The sequence below is a fragment of the Micromys minutus genome, assembly GCF_963924665.1.
Source record: "Micromys minutus genome assembly, chromosome: 12".
NCBI lineage: Eukaryota > Metazoa > Chordata > Mammalia > Rodentia > Muridae > Micromys > Micromys minutus.
In genome coordinates, this window is record NC_137981.1 from 53,407,783 (window position 1) to 53,427,610 (window position 19,828).

Sequence of the window (19,828 nt, forward strand, 5' to 3'; positions counted from 1 at the left end):
AAGAGAAGTTTGTTGAAGTGATCAGTTTGAAAATAGGCTAAAAGCTTCTGTAATAAGCCATAAATGACCAGCGGGAAGATATAATTTAAATATAATACTACATGTACTACCTCAAAGAAATAAGTGAAAAGAAACACATCATTCATAGAAAAGCTGTGTGTTGGAAAGAAAGATTCCTCTGCAGTTGGTTTCTGTCGACTCAAAGTATCAAAAGGTGGCCCTGGGGAGATGGCTCAGCAGTTAAGAAACTATATTGTACTTGCGGAGGACCCGAGTTCGGTTTCGAGCACCTATGTTTGATGGCTCCCTGCGTGCAACTCCAGGGCATCCAACACCCTCTCTGTGTATACTAACATTCATGTGCATGCACCCCACCCGCACACACACACATGCGGGCACGCACACACGCATGCACACAATTAAAAATAAAAATCTTAAAAAAAATCTCAAAAGGTGTGCGGGTGTCTGAAGGTCAGGCGGCAGATTAAAATAGGTGGTAAGAGACAAGAATATTCTAAAAGGTCATGGTGAAGAGAGACAGGAGATTACAACTGGGTAGATTCCAAAACAAACTACAAGACGGTCATAGTTAACAGTGTAGCATTGCCACCTGTGTCAAGCCAACCACAATGACCAAAGTGACTGGTTACGTGAAGCATGTAACGTCCTCTCTTGGAAAAGGTAGTGTGGAGTCATTACAATGTCTTCACGATGAGTCTATAGGAGACAGTCTGGTCTGGGTGGCCAGCTGAATGTTGCTTTTTCTTTTGGGGTCTTGGGCATACAACAAGACCTTGTACCTGTTGAGCATTTTTTACCAATTAATTACAAACCTTAACTTCCTTTACCATAAATTTTACTTTACTAATTTAAATGTAATTAAAATCTTAAATGGCATTTTTGTGTGTGTGCACGTATGTATGCTCGTGCACACACACTTCACAGCAAGTATATGGAGGTCAGAGGAAAAATTGAAGGAGTTGTTTTTCTCCTTCTACCACGTGGACCTGGGGACTGAATAGCCATTAGGCTTGGCAGCAAGTGTCTTTATCTGCTGAGTCATCTTAGCAGCCCTAATGAGCTAATTTTTATTTTATTTGTTTGTGATTAGATCTCTTCCTGTTGCCTAGAATGGTCTTAAAACTCATAGACTCAAGAGAGCTTCTGCCTCACTTGCTATATATATAAATATACATATTTATATTTATATTATAGACTCTAGGCAAACAGCATTGTGCCTAACGGACTCCCTCCCCCTTTATTTTAGAGAGAGCTGTAGTGATAGCTGTAATTTACATACCATATCATTTTAACACCATCTTTAAATTACATTTATGTATATGGATGGGTAAGAAGATGATACAGACATTCATACCAAAAAGACCATTAACTATTTTCTTCAGCGTATCGGTCCCCCAAGTTTTCAGTTTTTAGGTACTTTAACATTGGGGGCTGTGCTTCGAGTCTGGGTTGCCCTGCTATTCCTGAAAACCGGTAGAACATATTGTGAGCCTGTAACATTGTGAGGACATACTTGTATTTATGTGCGATGGGTGTCACCAGGATGCTAAGCACAGGCCCCTTATCAGGTTTCCACATCATTATCAGGCACTGTCCAGATTGGCTTCTATTTAGTCTTTGTAACCAACTGGGGACAAACATGCCCACTGAACCGTCATCCCCAGTGGAAAAGGGAGACACTGGCCAGTCCAGGGGCTGTATCAGGCTCCAGTGAGGCTGAGATATGCTTTGTGCTGTACTTTTGAATCCGGTCCAGGTTCCTAGGAAGAAAACACCCCTCCCCTCCCCCCTCCGTTTGGCTTTAAATTGAGCCCAGTCAACAGATGACCTCACCAAGTCTTCCTTCCCTGCTGGACTGCGTTTGGAGGGGATGTAAGAGGCATTGTGCAATGTTGGAACAAACCGTGGAGGCCAGCTTTCTTGTTTTTGTTTCTTAGTTTAGCTCCAAGCCCAGAAAACCCGATCTATTCCTGACTGTACAGGGAGCCATCGGCAGCTTTTGTATAGGGGTGGGATGTTTGTCTGCGTACAGATGGGCTCCTACGTACACTGTGGTTAGTATCTGAACTAAGTGTTCCTTTCTTTATGCTAATCATGCGTTATCCGTAAACTATGTCTTCACATATAGGTGTGAGCACAGTACTGTTTGTTTCGATCTATATTTTCACAGACGCGTTACTGTCATCAGGCCTTATAGTGTTTCTTTGTGGGCATCAAGGAACATGTAAACATGACCCTTTTCATCGATTGGCACATTGTTCTTTCCTGTTATTGTCCGTGGCCTTTGGGCTTCTGGGAGGATTCTGACACAGCTTTGCATAAGTAAATGTGTGTGTGTTACCCTTAGTCCCTGCTAAGGGGAAGTCTGAATCCTCAAGTGTATCCTTGGATTGTCTTCCCGACAAGGAACCTCTGCAATGAAAACTGAGTTAATCCCATTTGTACAGCGAAGCCTTAGAGCGCATGGCTGTCCCTTCTTTCTCCCTCCCTCCCTTCTCTCTTTCCTTCCTTCCTCCCTCCCTTCTCCCTTCTATCTTTCCTTCCTTCTTTCCTTCCTTCCTCCCTCCCCTCCCCGTCCCTCCCCTTTTCTTTCCTTTCCTTTATTCTTCTTTCTCTTATGATGTTCCATCCTGCCCCATAATCTCTTATTTTGGCAAGCCAGCACCAACTCTGTGGTTCTGTAGCCCAGGGCAACTGAAAACTGAGACAAACAGAGGAAGTGTCATGAATGACATATTTCTCCAGCCACCTCATCTGGCCAGCCCAGACAGTGGCCCACCCCCTGTCACCGTGCTCACTGTTGTTGGTGCTCACAGCTCAATCTGGACAGGGAGGGTTGACCTAGCCTCACGTGGGAAATCTTTAGGTTGTCCTCAGCCCCCAGACTTACCACGTCTCTTGATTCTTTCTGTAACTTGCTCATCGTCTGGAATTTATTTCTGGCAGACTGTGGTAAAAATTGGGAAGTGTCTTCAATGTCCCTTAAGCAGCCCAAATGCCTCTTTGTCGCTCAAACACGGGCCTTACGTCATGCGTGAACTTCCTTTTGCGTGCATGTACTCATGGGCATATGCACACACATGCACGCATGTATGCACTCATGCACGCACACACGCACACTTATGTGTATATATACACATGGGTAAGGGAAAGAGCTAGGCATCCAGCCAGCCTGGGCTTCCTGTGTCCCCAGGGGTTTTGAAAGTAAGCATTACTCTAGCACAGTCAAAGCCTGTTGTGGATGGGACCAGTGTCTGGGGAGCTCTCTAGGAAGCTCAGGTTGCTTTGTTTTTTATTGGCAGGACAGAGAGTCCTGCTAATGAGGCCAGTTTGTTATCTGCCCCATCAATCGGCAGCTTTCTCCACATCTGAGTCCTCTTTTCACTGGGAAGTGAGTTTACCTGATCCGAATGCTCTCCTTATAGGAGTGTTTTGCTTTGTGTCCTCATGTCCCTGAACTGGTAGGTATGTGTGGTAGCAGGCAGTGGCAGGGAGTTTCTGCAGGAAGTGAGAAGTCTCCTTTTCCGACAGCCCTCAAGAGGCTCTCTCCGACTCACCCACTTGCTCTGTAAATAGGACAGCTTCGTCTAGTTCCTCAGGCTTTGGTTTGTTTCTGCAGAAGCCTGTTCCTGAGGTCATGACTCATAGTTCCAAGCCTTTCTTGTGGTGCTGTGGCCTTGGCCTCACACAGCCTTTACCCAGTTTCTCCCCACACCCTGTTCTTCCTCGATGAAACTCTGTGCCACCCTCGTTCCCATCCCTTCCCCTGTTGCTGGGTGTATGAAGCTGGTCTCCCCAAAAGGAGCTTTACCCTTTAGAGACCAACAGTACTGGCTGAGAATCGCATGAAACAGCTTCCTGTCTTCCTGTGTTACATGCTATTTCACAACAGTCCCATGTGTAGTAATTAGGATCATGTCCGTTTTACAGATAAGAAAACTGAGGTCCAGAGAGAGCCAAGGATCCCGAGGTTCTACAACCAGCGAGAGAAGTGGTCCTAGGCTGCAAACCCAGGCGCTGTGGTTTTAGTTTCCCTCTTAGATGCTTCTGCTATGCCTCTTTTGCAGATGGGGAAGTTGAGACACCGAGGAGTTAAATAACTTGCCCAGCTTTCTGGACCTCATCAGCGGTAGTGCCAGGATTCAAGGCCAGACCTGCGAATTGTCATGTCCCTGTCTCCTGCAGGCTTGGAGTCGACAGTGAGAGCACTGGTTTCCCCAGACATTTTTTTTTTTTTTTTGAATGAGCAAACATTTCCTTCCATCTTTTCGGATGAGTGAGTTGGAGGTCTGAGCGAGGATGTGGGGGAGCGAGGTCTGAGGCAGTGAGCCCGAGGTGTCTCTGAGAGCAGGTTGCTGGCAGGGCTGGGTAGTCACTTCTCAAGATGGCCGAGCTAGAGGAATTCCAGGCTTGACACACCCTTTGGAGTCAGAGTGTGTTCCTCCCTCTGATGAGGGGATGTGAGCTGCTGTCAATGTGGCCTTTGTTCAGAGTCTGATCCAGAATGCTTGTCTAATGACAGGAAACAGGAACCTCACCCCTCCCTCAGCCTGTGACTTCAACATTTCTTGGAGAAATCCTGCGCAGCCCGGAGCCTGCCGCATTGCTAGTGAACCGGGCTGGCTGGGGTGTTCATTCATCTTTGGCTCTCCTTGTTTTCTCCCGAAAGCCACCACGGTTGTGTCATGGCTGCAGGTGTGGTGCTTTCTATGAACTGGCTCTGCCATGACATGAACATGGAGAGGGGACACAACTTTTCTCAGTGCTGGGAACTAGGGCCTGGGGTGCCCTACCCCGTGGCCTCCGTTGTGCATGCCCAATGTCAGTGTTAGCTGGGAAGTGTTGTGAGTGCATGCCGGTAGCTGAAGGAGGGCTGAACAAGAGTTGGAATTAAAATGGCAAAAGTGGCCACTGGTCCAGGCTTCATGAGAATGGGAGTCTGTCTATACAGCATGGTCTTCTAGACTCTCCATGGGTTCCTCCGTTCTCCGAGATTGGGTCTTGGAAAGTGGCTAGATTTCTAAAACAAAGGCAGCTAGGAAGGGAGAAGGGGGTGTTGTGTTTGCCCCTTTAAAATAGCAAACATGTTAACTGGACACCAGCATTATCTGGAGTTATGTTTCCCTGAGTTGCTGGTGGCAGAGCGAAGCCATTTTGATCACCTGGATCGAGAGCTTTAGACTATCTGTCCATGCTGTGCCAACCTCAGCATCCTCTCCAGAGAGGACTTCGAAGTAGAGGACCAGTTAGGAACATGGGTGTGTTCCTAAGAACATTATACATCACTAGAGGGATGTGGAAAAAGCCACAGCTTGTTTCTCAGGGAAGCTGTAAATTTCTGGACATCCTCCAAGGATGACTTTCATTAGAAGATGGACCAAGAAGATGGTAGCCCAACATGCTCTTAAGATAAAGTGAAGCTCCACTCAAGTAACAAGGAACATGGCCTGTGATCACACCCTCATTAAGTATATGTATTTGCATGACAGATTATGATAAATAGTTATTAATAAGGTGGTGGAATTGTGGGGAACCTTTTCCTCTATTGTAGTGGGAAAAAAAAAACCCAAAGGGAGATTTAGAGTTCAGACCTGAGTTAAACTTCAAAGCTGTTCTATCTGGTTATTCATCTTTAAATCTTTTATTATTTTTTAAAGAATTTATACACATATTTATTTTGTGTTCGGGGGTGTGTGCATGCCACAGTGTGGGAGGTCGGAGGATAACCTGCAGGAACCTCCTCTTTTCTCTCTTTCTACTGCGTGGTTCTGGACAGCAAACCTCAGGTCACTAGGCTTAGGAGCAGGCGCTTCCACTTACTGAGCGGTCTTGTCAGCCCTGATTATGTAACTTAAAAAAAAAAAAGATTTATTTATTTACTATATATAAGTACACACCAGAAGAGGGCATCAGATCCCATTACAGCTGGTTGTGAGCCATGTGGTTGCTGGGATTTGAACTCAGGACCTCTGGAAGAGCAGTCAGTGCTCTTAACCACTGAGCCATCTCTCCAGCCCGTCATGTAACTTTAAAAACTTGCCCAGAACCTGGATTCTTTGTCAGGAAGGTGGTAGGTGGTACTAGCAAACTTTTGACATCCTGATTTCAGTTGCTAAATCTCTCCAGGGAGAGTCTGTCTGGCTAGCTATGTCAGTTGGCTTCTTGGTCCTATGGTAACAGTCTGTGGTTAACCCTGGCTTCTGCAGATGCACTGTCAGTGATACCAACTAAGTGCAAATACCCGGGCTTCCAGGGGCATTTCTTATTCAAATTACTATAGCAGATAGGCATGGGGGGGCTGTGTGTCACACCCCTGCTGTGACTGGAGGGTCATATATCAACCCCAACCTGCCTACATTGAGTATCAATCAAGGAAAGGTACATGATCTCACTTGGTGATATGCTCAGACAGGATGCCCATGAGTTGATAGGGTCACTGGGGGAAAAATACAAGCTGAGGTGTCACACTGTCACACGTTCATTGTCCCCTCCTCATCCTTGGGAACTGCTGGACAGGACAGTGGGTGTTTCTTGAATCAGGTGCCGTGAATGTGCATGCTCATTTGGGATAGGAGCAAAGGCCGGAGGTGCCTTTCTAAGGGCATGAGCACTAGATATCACCCAGTTGGCAGTGCTGACCGCCCTTCTGCCTTGCTCCCAACTCCCATCTCTGGTTGGTCTCCTAGAGTCATTTTCCTGCTGCTTGGAGAGAATGGGTCACTTCCTCCCACCAGGCACAACCCACGGGAAGGGGAGTCTGGGTGGGTGGACTTCAGCGGCCGGCAGCTCCAATGGCGTGACGGGGGCTATCACCAATGTCTCCCATTTAAGGTGTTTATGGGAGGGTATGCGGTGGATTTTGCCTGATACTGAAGAGGGAGACATCCTTCAGCTCCATTGTCTGGCAAGTGCTAGGACCAAGCTCTGAGGGAGACGGAAGGCAGATGAAGGTCAGGGGAGAGGAGGGGAGGGAAGGCATCCCAGGTAGCAAGTCCACTGTTCAGCTGTTGAGTCTGTCTCCTGAGTACATGTCAGAATGGGAACGGGAGGCAGAGAACTGTACAGACTTGGATGTAGGGTGAAGGGTGGGAGTCATCTTTCTGCACCATTTTTTTTTTTAAACTGCCTGTGAAAACTTGGGGGGTGATGGTTCAGTGGGTAAAGTACTTGTCACGGAAGAGTGTGGGTTCTCGGCATCCATGTTAATATTAGGTAAGCATGGAGCCCTACCCTGAATCCCAACACCTGAGGGATGGAAGCCGAATCCCTGGAGCTTGCTGTCTGGCTGTACTGGCCAAACTGGTGAGTTCTGGGTTCAGGTGGAAGAGCCTGCCTCAGTGTAGAGTGACTGAGCAAGACATCTGATGGCAACCCCTGACCTCAGCATGAATGTCCACAAGGATGCACACTTACCAGTATACACGTGTGAACACACCCACCACCACCACCACCACCACCACCACCACATAATACACAATGAAAAACTGATTTGGGCCTATGAGGATCTTTAAAAAAAAAATTAAGAAAAGGTTAAAATTTTTGAGTCTTTTGGATACTGCAGGTTCCAAAGGGATTTTGTATCGGGTTTTCAAGTCGCCGTTTATTTCTTTGTGTCTTTAAGATCTTTGTCCCCAACATCTAAGTATGGGAAGCAGAGCCACTGCAGGTCCCAGAGAGGACTACGGTGCTGACTCATGCTGAGGTGGCTGCCCTCGGAAGCGCCACAAGACCACACTGTCTATCGTGATGCTTCATGTGAAGTGACAGGCATCAGATTAGTGGTCGATTTGGGTTGGGACTAATGAGTAGGAAGGGATGGGGGAGGGACAGCTAGTGCTCCTTCGCTTTGCTTTTTTCTTTTTCTTTTTTTTGTGGGGAGGTGTTTTAAAATTAGATGTGACCATGTTTGTGTAGATTCTTGGGCGTTTTTTTTTTTTTTTTAAGAAATAGTACAGGCAATAACAGGTCCAGCACCCTTGATCTGAAGCGCTTGAAACCGGAAGAGCGTCAAATTTCAGAGTAAGGTATTTGGATATACATAATGACTTATCTTGAAGGCAGGGCCCAGGGCTAAAGATGAAATTTCTATATAATGCTTACTATTGACTTTATATAATGTCCAAGGGCATTTTTTTCCCGAGACACAGTCTCATGTATCCTGACCCCAGGCTGGCTTCCACCTTGCTTTGATCTATCTTCAGCCTCCTAAATGCTGGGTGGATGGACCTAAGTTTTTCAGTGTGGAGCATGGCATGTTAGGAAAGCCGTCTACCAACCAAGCTCCTTGCCCGGCCCCTGAAAGCCTGACATCTGAGATCAGCGTGGAACTTTCCATGTGTCATGATATTTCAGATTCTGGAGCCATTTTGGACTTGGGACTTTCAGAATTATGAACTGAAAACTCGAAGTCAAGTTATTTTCTGGAGATTCTGGGATAGTCATTGAAAGCATGTCCAGATTCAGGCCATGGCTCAAGGGCATGCTCTTAGCTCGTCAGACAGCAGGTGAACGGGTACCAATGGATTCTGTGGCAATCCTCTGAGGAGGGAAGAAAAGCCAGTGTATGCAAGACTTTGCCCATGCCCCATATGTACCCTCCTCGGCTCTGTGTGGAGGGGAGCTTTGTGCTGTTTAATAGATGAAGCCAGGACATCCCAAAAATCAACTGCAAAGAAGGCTACCAGAGGAAGCAGAACTAGGTCTTGGGGCACCTTGGCCCTAATGTTCACCCCCTTGTCTTTGCTGGCTGCTGGTGGGTGGCTAAGCCTTTCTTCCAGGACCAGCTAGCCCAGGACAGTCATTATACAGATGAGCCGTGAGTGACTTCTTTCTGGATTGCATCCTCAGTCCCTCCGGAAGTGATCCTGACCTTCTGCCCTGTTCCCGAGAAACAGCTCTTCCCTGGAGACCTTTCATGGAAGGAGAATGGTGGGAAAGCTCAGTCAGGCCTTTCAGGGACATGTTTGCAAGTGTCATTAGCTTAGGGAAAACATGTTTGTCCCTCAGAAGTGCTGGGCATAACGTGTTTCCCTAATCAGATACTAGCTACGGATGTGGACGGAAGGCCTACCCTTGTAGCCGGAGAACCTGGTCATGTTTTGAAGGTGGCATCACCATTGCATGGTGAGCAGGGCCCTCACAGGAGAGGCAAGTGGACAGTATACACTCAGCCAGATTTAGAATGTCTGCTTATCAGAAACTCCCTTCCCCAGGTCTCCGCCCATGCCATGAATGGGTGTGTACCCCCAAGGCTCTTCTCATGTTCCTTGAGGATGGAGAATTGTGGCGTCACATTGTCCGAGTCCCTTTGTGGCTCCTGTTACTGGTCTGAAGGTGTCTCTGATCCTACTGCCTTGTGGAGGGGTGAGTGGGGGCTGAGCCACAGCCCGCTCCTTGCTTGAGATGCCCTGAGGAGCAAGCCCCCCCCCCCCCCCATAGAGCGCCCGACACAGGACTCTCAGCTTCCTTAGGTAGAGAAAGAAATCAGACAGATCTTGTGGAAAGAAGTATGCTGTTGAAAGAAACATTTTTCTCTCAGCATGACCATGTAGTCAGTCATTCAAAGAGGTCTTGCCTTACCACGCACGAGACACTAGGCTTGATGTTCAGCACTGGGGATGGGGGCACAGGTATGAATATTCATGTGTTTAGTGGTCAGGAACTTTTACCACCAAATCTTAAAACATAGTGTCTTAGTTAGGGCTTTACTGCTATGAACAGACACCATGACCAAGGCAACTCTTATAAGGACAGCATTTAATTGGGGCTGACTTACAGGTTCAGAGGTCCAGTCCATTATCATCAATGAGGGAACATGGCAACATCTAGGCAGACATGATGTAGGCAGAGCTGAGAGTCCTACATCTTCATCTGAAGGCTGCTAGTGGAAGACTGACTTCCAGGCAGCTAGGATGAGGGTGTTAAAGCCCACACCCACAGCAACACACCAACTCTACACCTTTTAATAGGGCCACTCCCTGGACCACACATATACTGACCATCACATAGGATCTTAAAGGGTGTCATGGGGGCTGGAGAAATGGCTCAGTGGTTAACAAGCACTTGCTGCTCTTCTAGAGAACTTATATTTGGTTCCCAGCCCCCACAAGATGACTCACAGTCACCTGGGACTGCAGTTCCAGGGGGTCCAGGGCTCTCTTCTGGCATCTGTAGGTAGTAGGCACATATGGTGCACAGACTTCCATCGAAGGCACCATACACACAAACTGAAAATAAGTCTTAAAGAAGAGTATCTCAAAGCAGTTCTGTTTCCTACTGACAGGATAAATGGAATTAAAAACATCAGTCTAGGGACAGAGCTTAGTCTTTATTCTCTGAGATGGGCAAATCAGAACACTCACTCTGCAGGTGTAAATTATTTTATCCAATCCAATATTAAGATATTTAAAATAATTGTCATACTCCCTGATGAGCATTGTTATTTCAGACTGAGCCATGCTGCATTCAGGGTCCTCTTTAGAAATGATTCTGCTAGTTGGTCCCTAAGGAAGGAGCTCTGCTTAATGCCAAGCTTCCTGGGTGTGGGCCTGACATGTAGTCTAGCTCGTGCATGAAGGTATCAAATGCTTTTCTACAGATGCCTGCACACATAGAGGCAAACATGCATGGACACTAAGAAAGCATTTATACAGGTCTGCACATGTGTACGTATGAATACCATGCATTTATATACGTCTTCACATATATAAACATGTAACAATACGTCTTGTTCATAATTTCATTTTGTGGTCCACCATTTTTTTTCTTCCTCCTGGTCATATATTTCTCTTGTTTCCGTTTGATGGGATCTTCTAATATTTTAAGGGTTCATTTTTGTTCACTTGCATTTATTTTAGAGGCAGGGTATTGCTATGTGTCTCTGGTTGGCTTACTGTGTAGCCCAGGCTGTAGCCCAGGCTGTAGCCCAGGCTGTAGCCCAGGCTGGCCTTAAACTCGTGAAGCTCCTCCGGTCTTTAACACCTGCCTGCTGGGATTGCTGGTGTCAGGCAGGCCTGGCTTGGGTAATCTTTTTAAAGCCACTTTTAAGCTTCTGGGAAGGAGATAGACTATAAATAAGGAAATAGAATAAAAATACAAGTAGAAAAAAGACGTAAAGAAAATATATCAGATTGAGTTGGTTGATTTGAGGGAGCCTGGTGGTGGTAACTGAGTAGATGTGATATTAACTTTACTTAAAGTGATTTCTATTTTTACAGAAGTCGGCTTTGAAGAAGGCAGTTTTCCCTTGTGCCTCGTGCTTTCTGATGGAAGGAACATTGCTTGTCCAGCAGGGTTGGGGAGGAGGGTCTCCAGGCCTCATAACAATCCTCCGGGTTGCATGGGAAAGCCCAGCCTGTTACCAGGAAAGCATAGTTGACTCATCGGATCCAAAGATTCTGCATCTGCGGATTCAGTTAATTCTGGTTTCAGCCAAACCACAAATTAAACGAGTTTGGAAAGCATTTCCGGAAAGTTTCAAAATGTAAACATTGAAATTAATGTTAGTACAGGTCCACTCAGATGGGGTGCTGTGTGGCACTGCTCTGGGTGCTGCAAGCTAACAAGACAGGGTGGGTACAAGGTATAGAGAGAGGTCTGGAGTGGAGCCCAGGTGTAGCATGCTGGGATCCTGGGATCGACTGTCAGCTTTCCCACACACGTGCACAGTGGGATGCACACCCCATGCCAAAACTTACGCAAGGAACTTGGGTATCTATGGACTTTGGTATCCTAGAGGTGTCAAAGATTGTTGCTCACAGATACTGAGGGTACACCTGAACCCCATTTACATTTTCAACTGAATGAAAGGTGAGGGTTGAGTGCCAAGGAATGATTTACACAGGCATGCATTGAGCTCCTTGTGTATCTGGACATCTGCTCTGAGGAGCTCACGTCTGTACTGCTCACATGTGTGTGTGTGTGTGTGTGTGTGTGTGTGTGTGTGTGTTGCTCAGAAACTATTGCAGGTGGTAGTGAGACCCAAGATAGTGCTGGTCTCGTGAGCTCAGTGGGAAATGGTACCTGATAAAGAGCAAAGGGCATGGATTTGAGTGAGGGGGCACTGGCCGAGCAAGGGGCGAGGGCGGGAAGGAACGGGGTAAGCCAAAGGAGTAAGAAACCTACCGGGAGGCCATGGTGGTGACCATGCTGGGGACAGAGAGTACGAGGGACACTGGAGACATCTTCCGGGTCACATCTAGCTGGGCTCAGGGGAGATGTTGAGTCTGCCTTTCCTGGCAGATGTGTATGGGGACTCAGCTGTAGATAGAGGGCATTCCAGGGTCTGCGTGGCTGCCTGGGAGTGTGGGTTGGAGGGGAGTGAGAGGTGAAGCCGGCTGTCATCACAGACAGTCTAGAGCGCTTGCCGCTGACAAAGCCATATTTTTGTTGTTGGGGGAGTGGGTGGAGCAGGGCGTATGGCTTAGGGAGAGAAATTGGAATTGTCTTGACCGAGTTTCTAGGGAAGAATTTTGCTAAAGCTGTCTTCAGCTGACACCATGTTCTAGATACCGGGTAGCCGTGGATCTGTGTCATTCCTTAGCAGGTTCTTCATGCTGGGCCTAAGGGTGAGCAGTGCACAAAGAATTCTCTCAAAAGAACTCAGAAGCGTGCTTTGAAGTACTAATTGCCACCTAGCAATGGCGTGGGGGTGCAGTGTGACATTCAATACATGTATGTAATTTAGAATGACCAGGCAGGGGTAACTGCTGTGTCTCATGACTACATCCCTGATACGTATGAAGCCAAGTTAAGCCAATCACAACTTAGTTGCATCTGCAGGTTTTGGTCCTGAGTGTAGGAGAGCTAATATTTCACTTGGAAGAATAGCGCCTGACTCTAGGTGTCCGGAGACCCGATTCCCTTTTCCTTATTGTTGCATGAGTTTGATTGAACTGTGAACAACTCATTTTAGTGCTTTCCTGTGTGCGCACACTCACAGGCACACAGAAGATGGGTGTCAATAGTTGCACAAAACCTCATGTCATTAAGGAAGCTGGGCAAGAACCCTCCAGGGAACCCATGAGAGATAGTAGCATGTGCAAAGGCCCTGGGGTGAGAGGAAATAGCCTGATATAACAACTGAAAGGTGGTCCGCAGACAGAGTACATGGCAGAGACTGCACAGGGTCCTGTTGTGGAGGTCGGCCCAGATCTCAGAGCTTGTTGGTGGGGGGGGTCCTTTAATCAGTATCTGCCATGTGGGAGGAAGGCACTGGAGGGTTTAGACTGAGGAGCAGTGTAAGGTTGATAGACTTTCTGTCTGTGTGAGATCTTCATAACTGCCTCTGTAGGAAATACAATCCCCTTTAAATGCGGCACTGAGACTTTGGGCAGTAGGGTAATGTGCCCAAGGGCACCTGCAGGTGACCAATGGAGCTCAAAAACAAACTGAGCATCCTGAGTTCATGGTCGTTTGTCTAAAGTATCAGCCGACCTTAGTAATAATATCACAGCAAGCTCAGCTTCAAAATGCTTTGAACTCTTGAGATGGAAGATTGTCCTTCAATTATGGAGTGGAATTACACTTGAGAAACCTGAGTGGCTGGGAGCAAGTGGGTCTGCTGGGTGCTTTGGAAAGGCCCCGTCGCACATGGCTCCTCTCCAGCCTCCCGGAGGCCCGGCTGTCTACTGGGGCGTCTCACGGCAGCTAGCAGCACAAAGAACGGTCTGGTTCCTCTAGCTGGCCCTCCGACACTGCCGTTGCCCATAAGGACTCATTGTCCTTGGAATGTGCCCCAGGTCCCAGATAAATCGGATCTGAATAGTTCATGCGTGGTTTCACTTGCCGGCTGTCCAGTGCCAAGTTTCTGCCTGTTGGGAACTCAGTTGACTTAAGTGCATTCCTAGACATTGTTGGAGAGATCACTGTCTCCAGTGGGAACTCAGGGGGCTCAGTTCAGGGTCCAAGTGGGTAAACACCTGCTCATGAGATTCTTACGATGATGGACGGCAAATGTCTGTTTCTTCCTAGTTGACCATGTTGTTCCTGAGCCCGGGACAAGCCTATTGGCTGCCTTTGATCAGTGGAGAGAGTGGGCTGACAGCAAGTCCTGCTGTGACTATTCGCTGCATGTGGACATCACGGAGTGGCACAAGGGCATTCAGGAGGAGATGGAAGCTCTGGTGAAGGACCACGGTAGGTCTTGCTTTGTTCTAACCCAAAAAGCCCTCTTTGAGGAAGCAGGTGAGTGGGCACTTTGGGTTACAGCTCATGCTGATTGTAGGGGCCCTAGCCCAGCATGGGGCATAAACCTTTATGTACAAGACTGTGTGGCTTTCCCCTGGGGTGCCTTCTTGGTTAAAAGCTTCCTAGAGATCACTGGCTTGAGGGACTGGTATCAAAGAGTGATTGGTCCTCCAAGGCCCACTGAGGCAGTAGGGTTGGTCTTTGGAGTTTTGAGACAAACATGGCACACGAATCTGGAAGAAGGAGGCTAGCTGAGGAGGTGATGAATCTCCAAACCCAAGACAACATGAAGGGCCTTTTCTGCTTCAAAGAATCCTGGGAATTGGGGGGAAGGGTTCACAGGGAAGCCAGAGGGCGTCTTCATTTACCTTGGGATGCCCCGGGACTCCTATCCTCATGAGTCTTTAGGGGGATGCTTAGGGCGTAGAGCTGAACCACATGGTTTTGCTGGGCCCCCTTCAGTTTCGCTATGGATTGGGTCCCAGGAGTCACTCTTTGATATCATAGGTCTTGATTTGTGGGAATGTTTTACACTAACTTTTTGTTCTTAGAGGCTCAGAGTCAGAAATAGTATATGCCGTGAGTCAAAAGGCAAATCTCTAGGTGTGGGAACAGACTCGGGAAACCTCCGCAGAGGTGCCAGCTTGTCGAAGACTAACTATGTGACCTTGGGCAATTCCTGTAAACTTTGAATTCTAATATTTTGAAAATCTGCCCTGCGAATATTGGACTAAGATGCCCTCCTAGCGTGGAGGTCACCTTTCTAACACCCTTGACCCCAAAAATTCTTATTTCTTTGTTTTGAAGCTCAGGGATCATTTTAATAGGGTCACAAAGAGGAACCCCAATGGCAGGTACATTGGGGGGGAGACGAGAGAAAGAGAAATCACCATGTTGTTTGAGTTGAGCTGGTATGAGGTCAGCCACATGGCAGACAAGCAGCCACAAGGCAGGGATAGGAGATGAAGAAGAAGCACAGGCCAGAGTGTTAAAGGAAAGCTCAATTCTAAAGGGGAAGAAAGAAGAAGAAGGAGAAGGAAGAAGGAGGAGGAGGAAGAAGACTAATAATGATGATGATGATGATGATGATGGTGAAGAAGAAGGAGAAATTACGCTTCCCTGAGTAATTCAGAAAATTGGGCAGATGTTTGAAGCCTCAGGGCTATGAGCCTGGAGCCTGCTACACTACGGAGATTTAGGACAGAAAGCCCACTACCTCATTTAAAGGCTAATTATTTCTCTCATCTTTTGGCATGGCCTAAGGTGAACCTACCTTCCAGAGGGGTGGTCCTTCGGCCAGGTGATTCATGCTCAAGAGAGTCAACGACTATTCATCTTTATTCAGAGATGTTTTTCAGAGAGGAGGCAACAACTTTCCCTTAATGGCCATTCAGTATTACTGTAAACTCAAGAAGTAACCCGAAAGTCATTCAGGAACCAGACCAGGGTTCTGAGCCTCCAGGCACACTTCTGACATTTTTGGCCTCTAGCTTCCCATGCCTTGAGAGTCCCCAGATGCTGGTGGATTTTAACTTTCAATTCTTAGGGCAGTCTATCCCAAATCAGGCCAGGTGGGTTACCATGGCAACTGTTACCTGGCATGACGTGAAGAACTGGGGTGCCCAGAGGCCTTTATCTCAGGCAGGTCTAGCATCCCCAGGTGGCTCGAATTAAGCTCCAAGGCTCTGAGTTTGTCAAGATGATTGTTTAGAATTGGGAAGGGATATTTAGTCTGGTGCCTTGGGAGACACGAACTCCAAGATGCTAGGATGGCCAGCTGCTTGCCAGATTAATGGATTCTTTTTCTAATTTTTTTTTTTTTTTTTTTTTTTTTTTTTTAGTGTTTCTTAAAAACCAGCATGGCTTGCCAAAGAAAAGACAATTTTCATAGCCAGAAGTTTGTAATTCATTTTCTTGTCTAAGTCAGAGCAAATAGTTGTTTTGAGGAAGCTTATCTTTTGAAGAAAAAAAAAAGGTGTGATTAATGATGTACATATAGCATTAGACTATTTAAAAATACTTTAAAAACATTTTCATCTATTTTATTTGTATGAGTGTTTTGCCTGTGTGTGTGTCTGTGCACTGTGTGGGTGCCTGGCACCTGCAGAAGCCAGAAGAGCCTATCAGGTCCCCCGGGACTGGAGTGACAGACAGTTGTGAGCCACTAGTGGGTGCTGGGAACCAAACCTGGATCCTCTGGAACTGTAGCCAGTGGACGTTCGAGCTGTCTTTCCAGCCCAAGATACAAAATTTGAGTCACTTGTAAATGTGCAGTTTAGTGGACTCACTCAGCTTTCACCTTGTTTTTAATGCATCAGTGGGGCCGCTGAGATAATGCTCCCAAAGCTTGATGACCTGAATTTGATTCTCAAATTCAGAACTGACTCCCCATGGGTTGTCTTCTGACCCCCACGTGCATGCTGTGGCATAGGCACCCCCCTCCACACATACACCTATACAACCATACACCCCCCATCCCCCCACACACACCCATACAACCATATACCCATACACACACACACTCATCCATACAACCATACACCCATACACACACCCCCCCACACTCCATACAACCATATATCCAGACACCCCCATACAACCATATACCCATACACATACACACCCACACACATACACACACCCCATAAACCATATACCCATCTACACCCCCCACATACACCCATACAATATACCCATATACACACACCCACACACATACTACACCCATACAGACACACACACACACACACACACACACACACACACAAATACCCACCCATAGAACCATACACTCCCCCAAGCCTCCATATCCCCCCCACACTCATACCCAAACACCCATTGCCACACCTCTAGGATGCTTCATCTTACTAAAATGAAAATCCATCTCTACAGTCCCTCATCCTCCTTCCTCCAGCCCAGATAATCCTCATCCTACCCTCACTGACCACCCTGTGTGACACTAACCACTTCGTATCCATCCCGTACATGGGGTTTCTCAGCACCCATCTTTGCGGCTAATGTTTTCACTCAGCAGCGTAGCTTCTGTGTTCATCCCCACTGTCCCATGTAGCCAAATGGTGTTCCAGCTTACACAGAGACTGTGTTTGGTGTGTCTGCTCATCCACTGGTGCTCACCAGCTGGTGGGGGTGGGGGTGGGGTTCCATCTCCTGATCGTTGTGAGTTACCTTACTCCAGACAGGAGTCTACTGTTATGTAGCCACAGGCTGCAAGATTTTAATTTTCATAGACCTGTAAAGTTCCCAAACAGGAAGAGCATGAAAACACTAGAAACAATTTCCAGAAACTCCGTTTTTAGCTTCCCATTTGCTTTGTCGTTCTGTCTGCCTGTTGTCTGTCTGTCTCTGTTGTGCTTTTTCTCCTTCATTCTGTGGTGCTGAAGATTAAATCCAGGGATTCATCATGCCAGGCAAGCACTCCATCTGAGCTCTGCATGCAGCACTTTCTAGTTTGTACTTTTTTGAGACAGGGTGTTTCTAAGCTTTACAGGGAGGGCCTTGAGCTCAGCCTTGAACATGTGATACTCCCGTTTCTGAGATGACAGGCATTGTCCTCAGAGTGTCCATTTCCTTGACTTTTATGCCCCTCAACAGCTGCTCCCCTGCACAGATGTGTGCAGTTGCACACACATGTGTGAACATGCATGCTCATGTCTGAACAGCGTTATCACTTTCTTCTAGGTTGTTTGCTTTGGGTTCATGTATTAAAAGTCATGTGTCTGCCTCTCTTTTTTTGTCTGTCACCAGGGGTAAACTCCTTCCTCGTGTACATGGCTTTCAAAGATCGATTCCAGCTGACGGATTCCCAGGTAAGAAAGCCAGCCTTTCTGAGTAGGCGCCTGACGTCTGTTTGGTCTGGTCATGGCTTTCACCTGGAGAAACAGTCTTCCATGTGTGTATAGCTCACTCACAGCGGAATGGGACGTGAATGGCAGGTTTGGGGTTTAATGAAATTGGCCTTTGATGGCGTCTTGCCCCTCCAGACTCTGGCATCAAAACGTAACCTCTAATCAGGATACTGTGTGGCCTAGTGGTAGTGCCTTGGTCACACACTCCCTACATTTCACACCTCACTCCCATCCTTTTGGTTGGGTTGCCTCTCTGAGTTTCAGAGTGGCCAGAAGCAGTCCCCTTTCGCATATTGCCAAGCCAGGCCTGCCAGAGCATCCTGGGTGCCATTTCTCCCTGACCCAGGGGGATTTCCTTTGACCAGGAAGATGCAGATTCAGGTCCCTGAGCTTGTCTCCCTCTTCCTCAGATCTATGAAGTGCTGAGCGTGATCCGGGATATCGGCGCCATAGCTCAAGTCCATGCGGAGAATGGTGACATCATTGCAGAGGTAAGGGCCCTTCCTTTCACATTTTCTTCACCTCGAGCTCAAGAATGTGGGACAGCTTTGGAAGCTGAACACCCGTGTGAGAATCCAGAGGACTGCATGGTCTGGAACTAGTGCTCTTTCAGTGCGTTGCTAGTGTTTGGAAAGGCACATTGCTGGTTCCCATTATAGAAAGGCCTCTTTCTCTTGGCACTGCAGTGTAGCTGTTCTGGACAAAGCTGAGGAATATTCTAGTCACACCTGGATATCATCATGTGCTGTGCTGCGGGCCAGACGTGGCTTGGCTTTCAGCTTCCCCGGGGATGCTGAGCACGTTGAAGAGCTCTAGAGAATCTGTCCTGCTCAAATGGGACTGAGATTAGTGTAGTGATTGATCCCTTTCCTTTCTGAGGTCTGGCCTGACACTGGGTATCCAACAGGGCCCACTGTACTTTTTTCTAGGGAGCTTTGTGCCCAGGTCTCTTGGCATCAGCCACCTGAAACCCACCTTTCTGACCACTTGGCTTTCTATACATATTACAGGAACAGCAGAGGATCCTGGATCTGGGCATCACGGGCCCCGAGGGACACGTGCTGAGCCGGCCAGAGGAGGTGAACATCTGGGACTGGGATGTGTGACTCGGTGTCTTTTAGATTCTGTGCAGGGCTCCTTCTCCTCCACCCCCCCCCCCCGTACCTGTTAAAAGTGGGGCTTTTTGGATGCACACTTGGTCTTTCAAAGAAATGTGTGTGCATATGCTTGCATGTACATTGCATGTGCATACCCATCAGCAGTACCACGAGGCTCCAACACATAGGATGGGACCACAGAGTTGTTTTACATCACTAAAACACACATGTTGAGTACTTGATACAGCACACTCAGTTGGGCCTAGAGGACAGAACTATTGAAAACTGTAAGCAGGGTTAGCCCAGACGGAGGAGCACAAGGTTGCCACATTGGACCATGGAGCTTGTAAGTCAGAAGGCTGCAGGTATCATGTATTGGGAGTCAGAGTTTCCACCGTGGGAGTTTAAACCTTAAGGTCTGTTGAACAGCAGTCTTGCAACTCTGAGGGAAGAGGATGATGGAGGAGTTCTGCAAGGAACATTCTAGACTGTAAAGATGTATTCCAGGCAAGGGGAGACCCTATGGCAGGTGGAGGTTCAACATTTAAGGTGTCCCTTCTAAAAGTAGGTCAGAGGGGGGATGTTTGGTACATGGTCTGTAAAGGAGATGGGGGCACCAGATCCCTGAGCTTGGCAGGACAAAGCAGGAAACAGGAA

The 19,828-nt window shown here is 47.5% G+C and overlaps 1 protein-coding gene across 1 annotated transcript in view; it reads left to right on the forward strand.

The window, feature by feature from the left end:
* Nucleotides 1–19,828, forward strand: part of DPYSL2 (dihydropyrimidinase like 2) — a 63,107-nt gene that overhangs the window by 19,094 nt on the left and 24,185 nt on the right. The window contains exons 4-7 of the mRNA XM_080926205.1: nucleotides 13,993–14,157; nucleotides 17,974–18,035; nucleotides 18,485–18,565; nucleotides 19,085–19,153. Of these exons, the coding sequence (XP_080782331.1) occupies nucleotides 13,993–14,157; nucleotides 17,974–18,035; nucleotides 18,485–18,565; nucleotides 19,085–19,153 (377 nt within the window). The remainder of the gene's footprint in view (nucleotides 1–13,992; nucleotides 14,158–17,973; nucleotides 18,036–18,484; nucleotides 18,566–19,084; nucleotides 19,154–19,828) is intronic.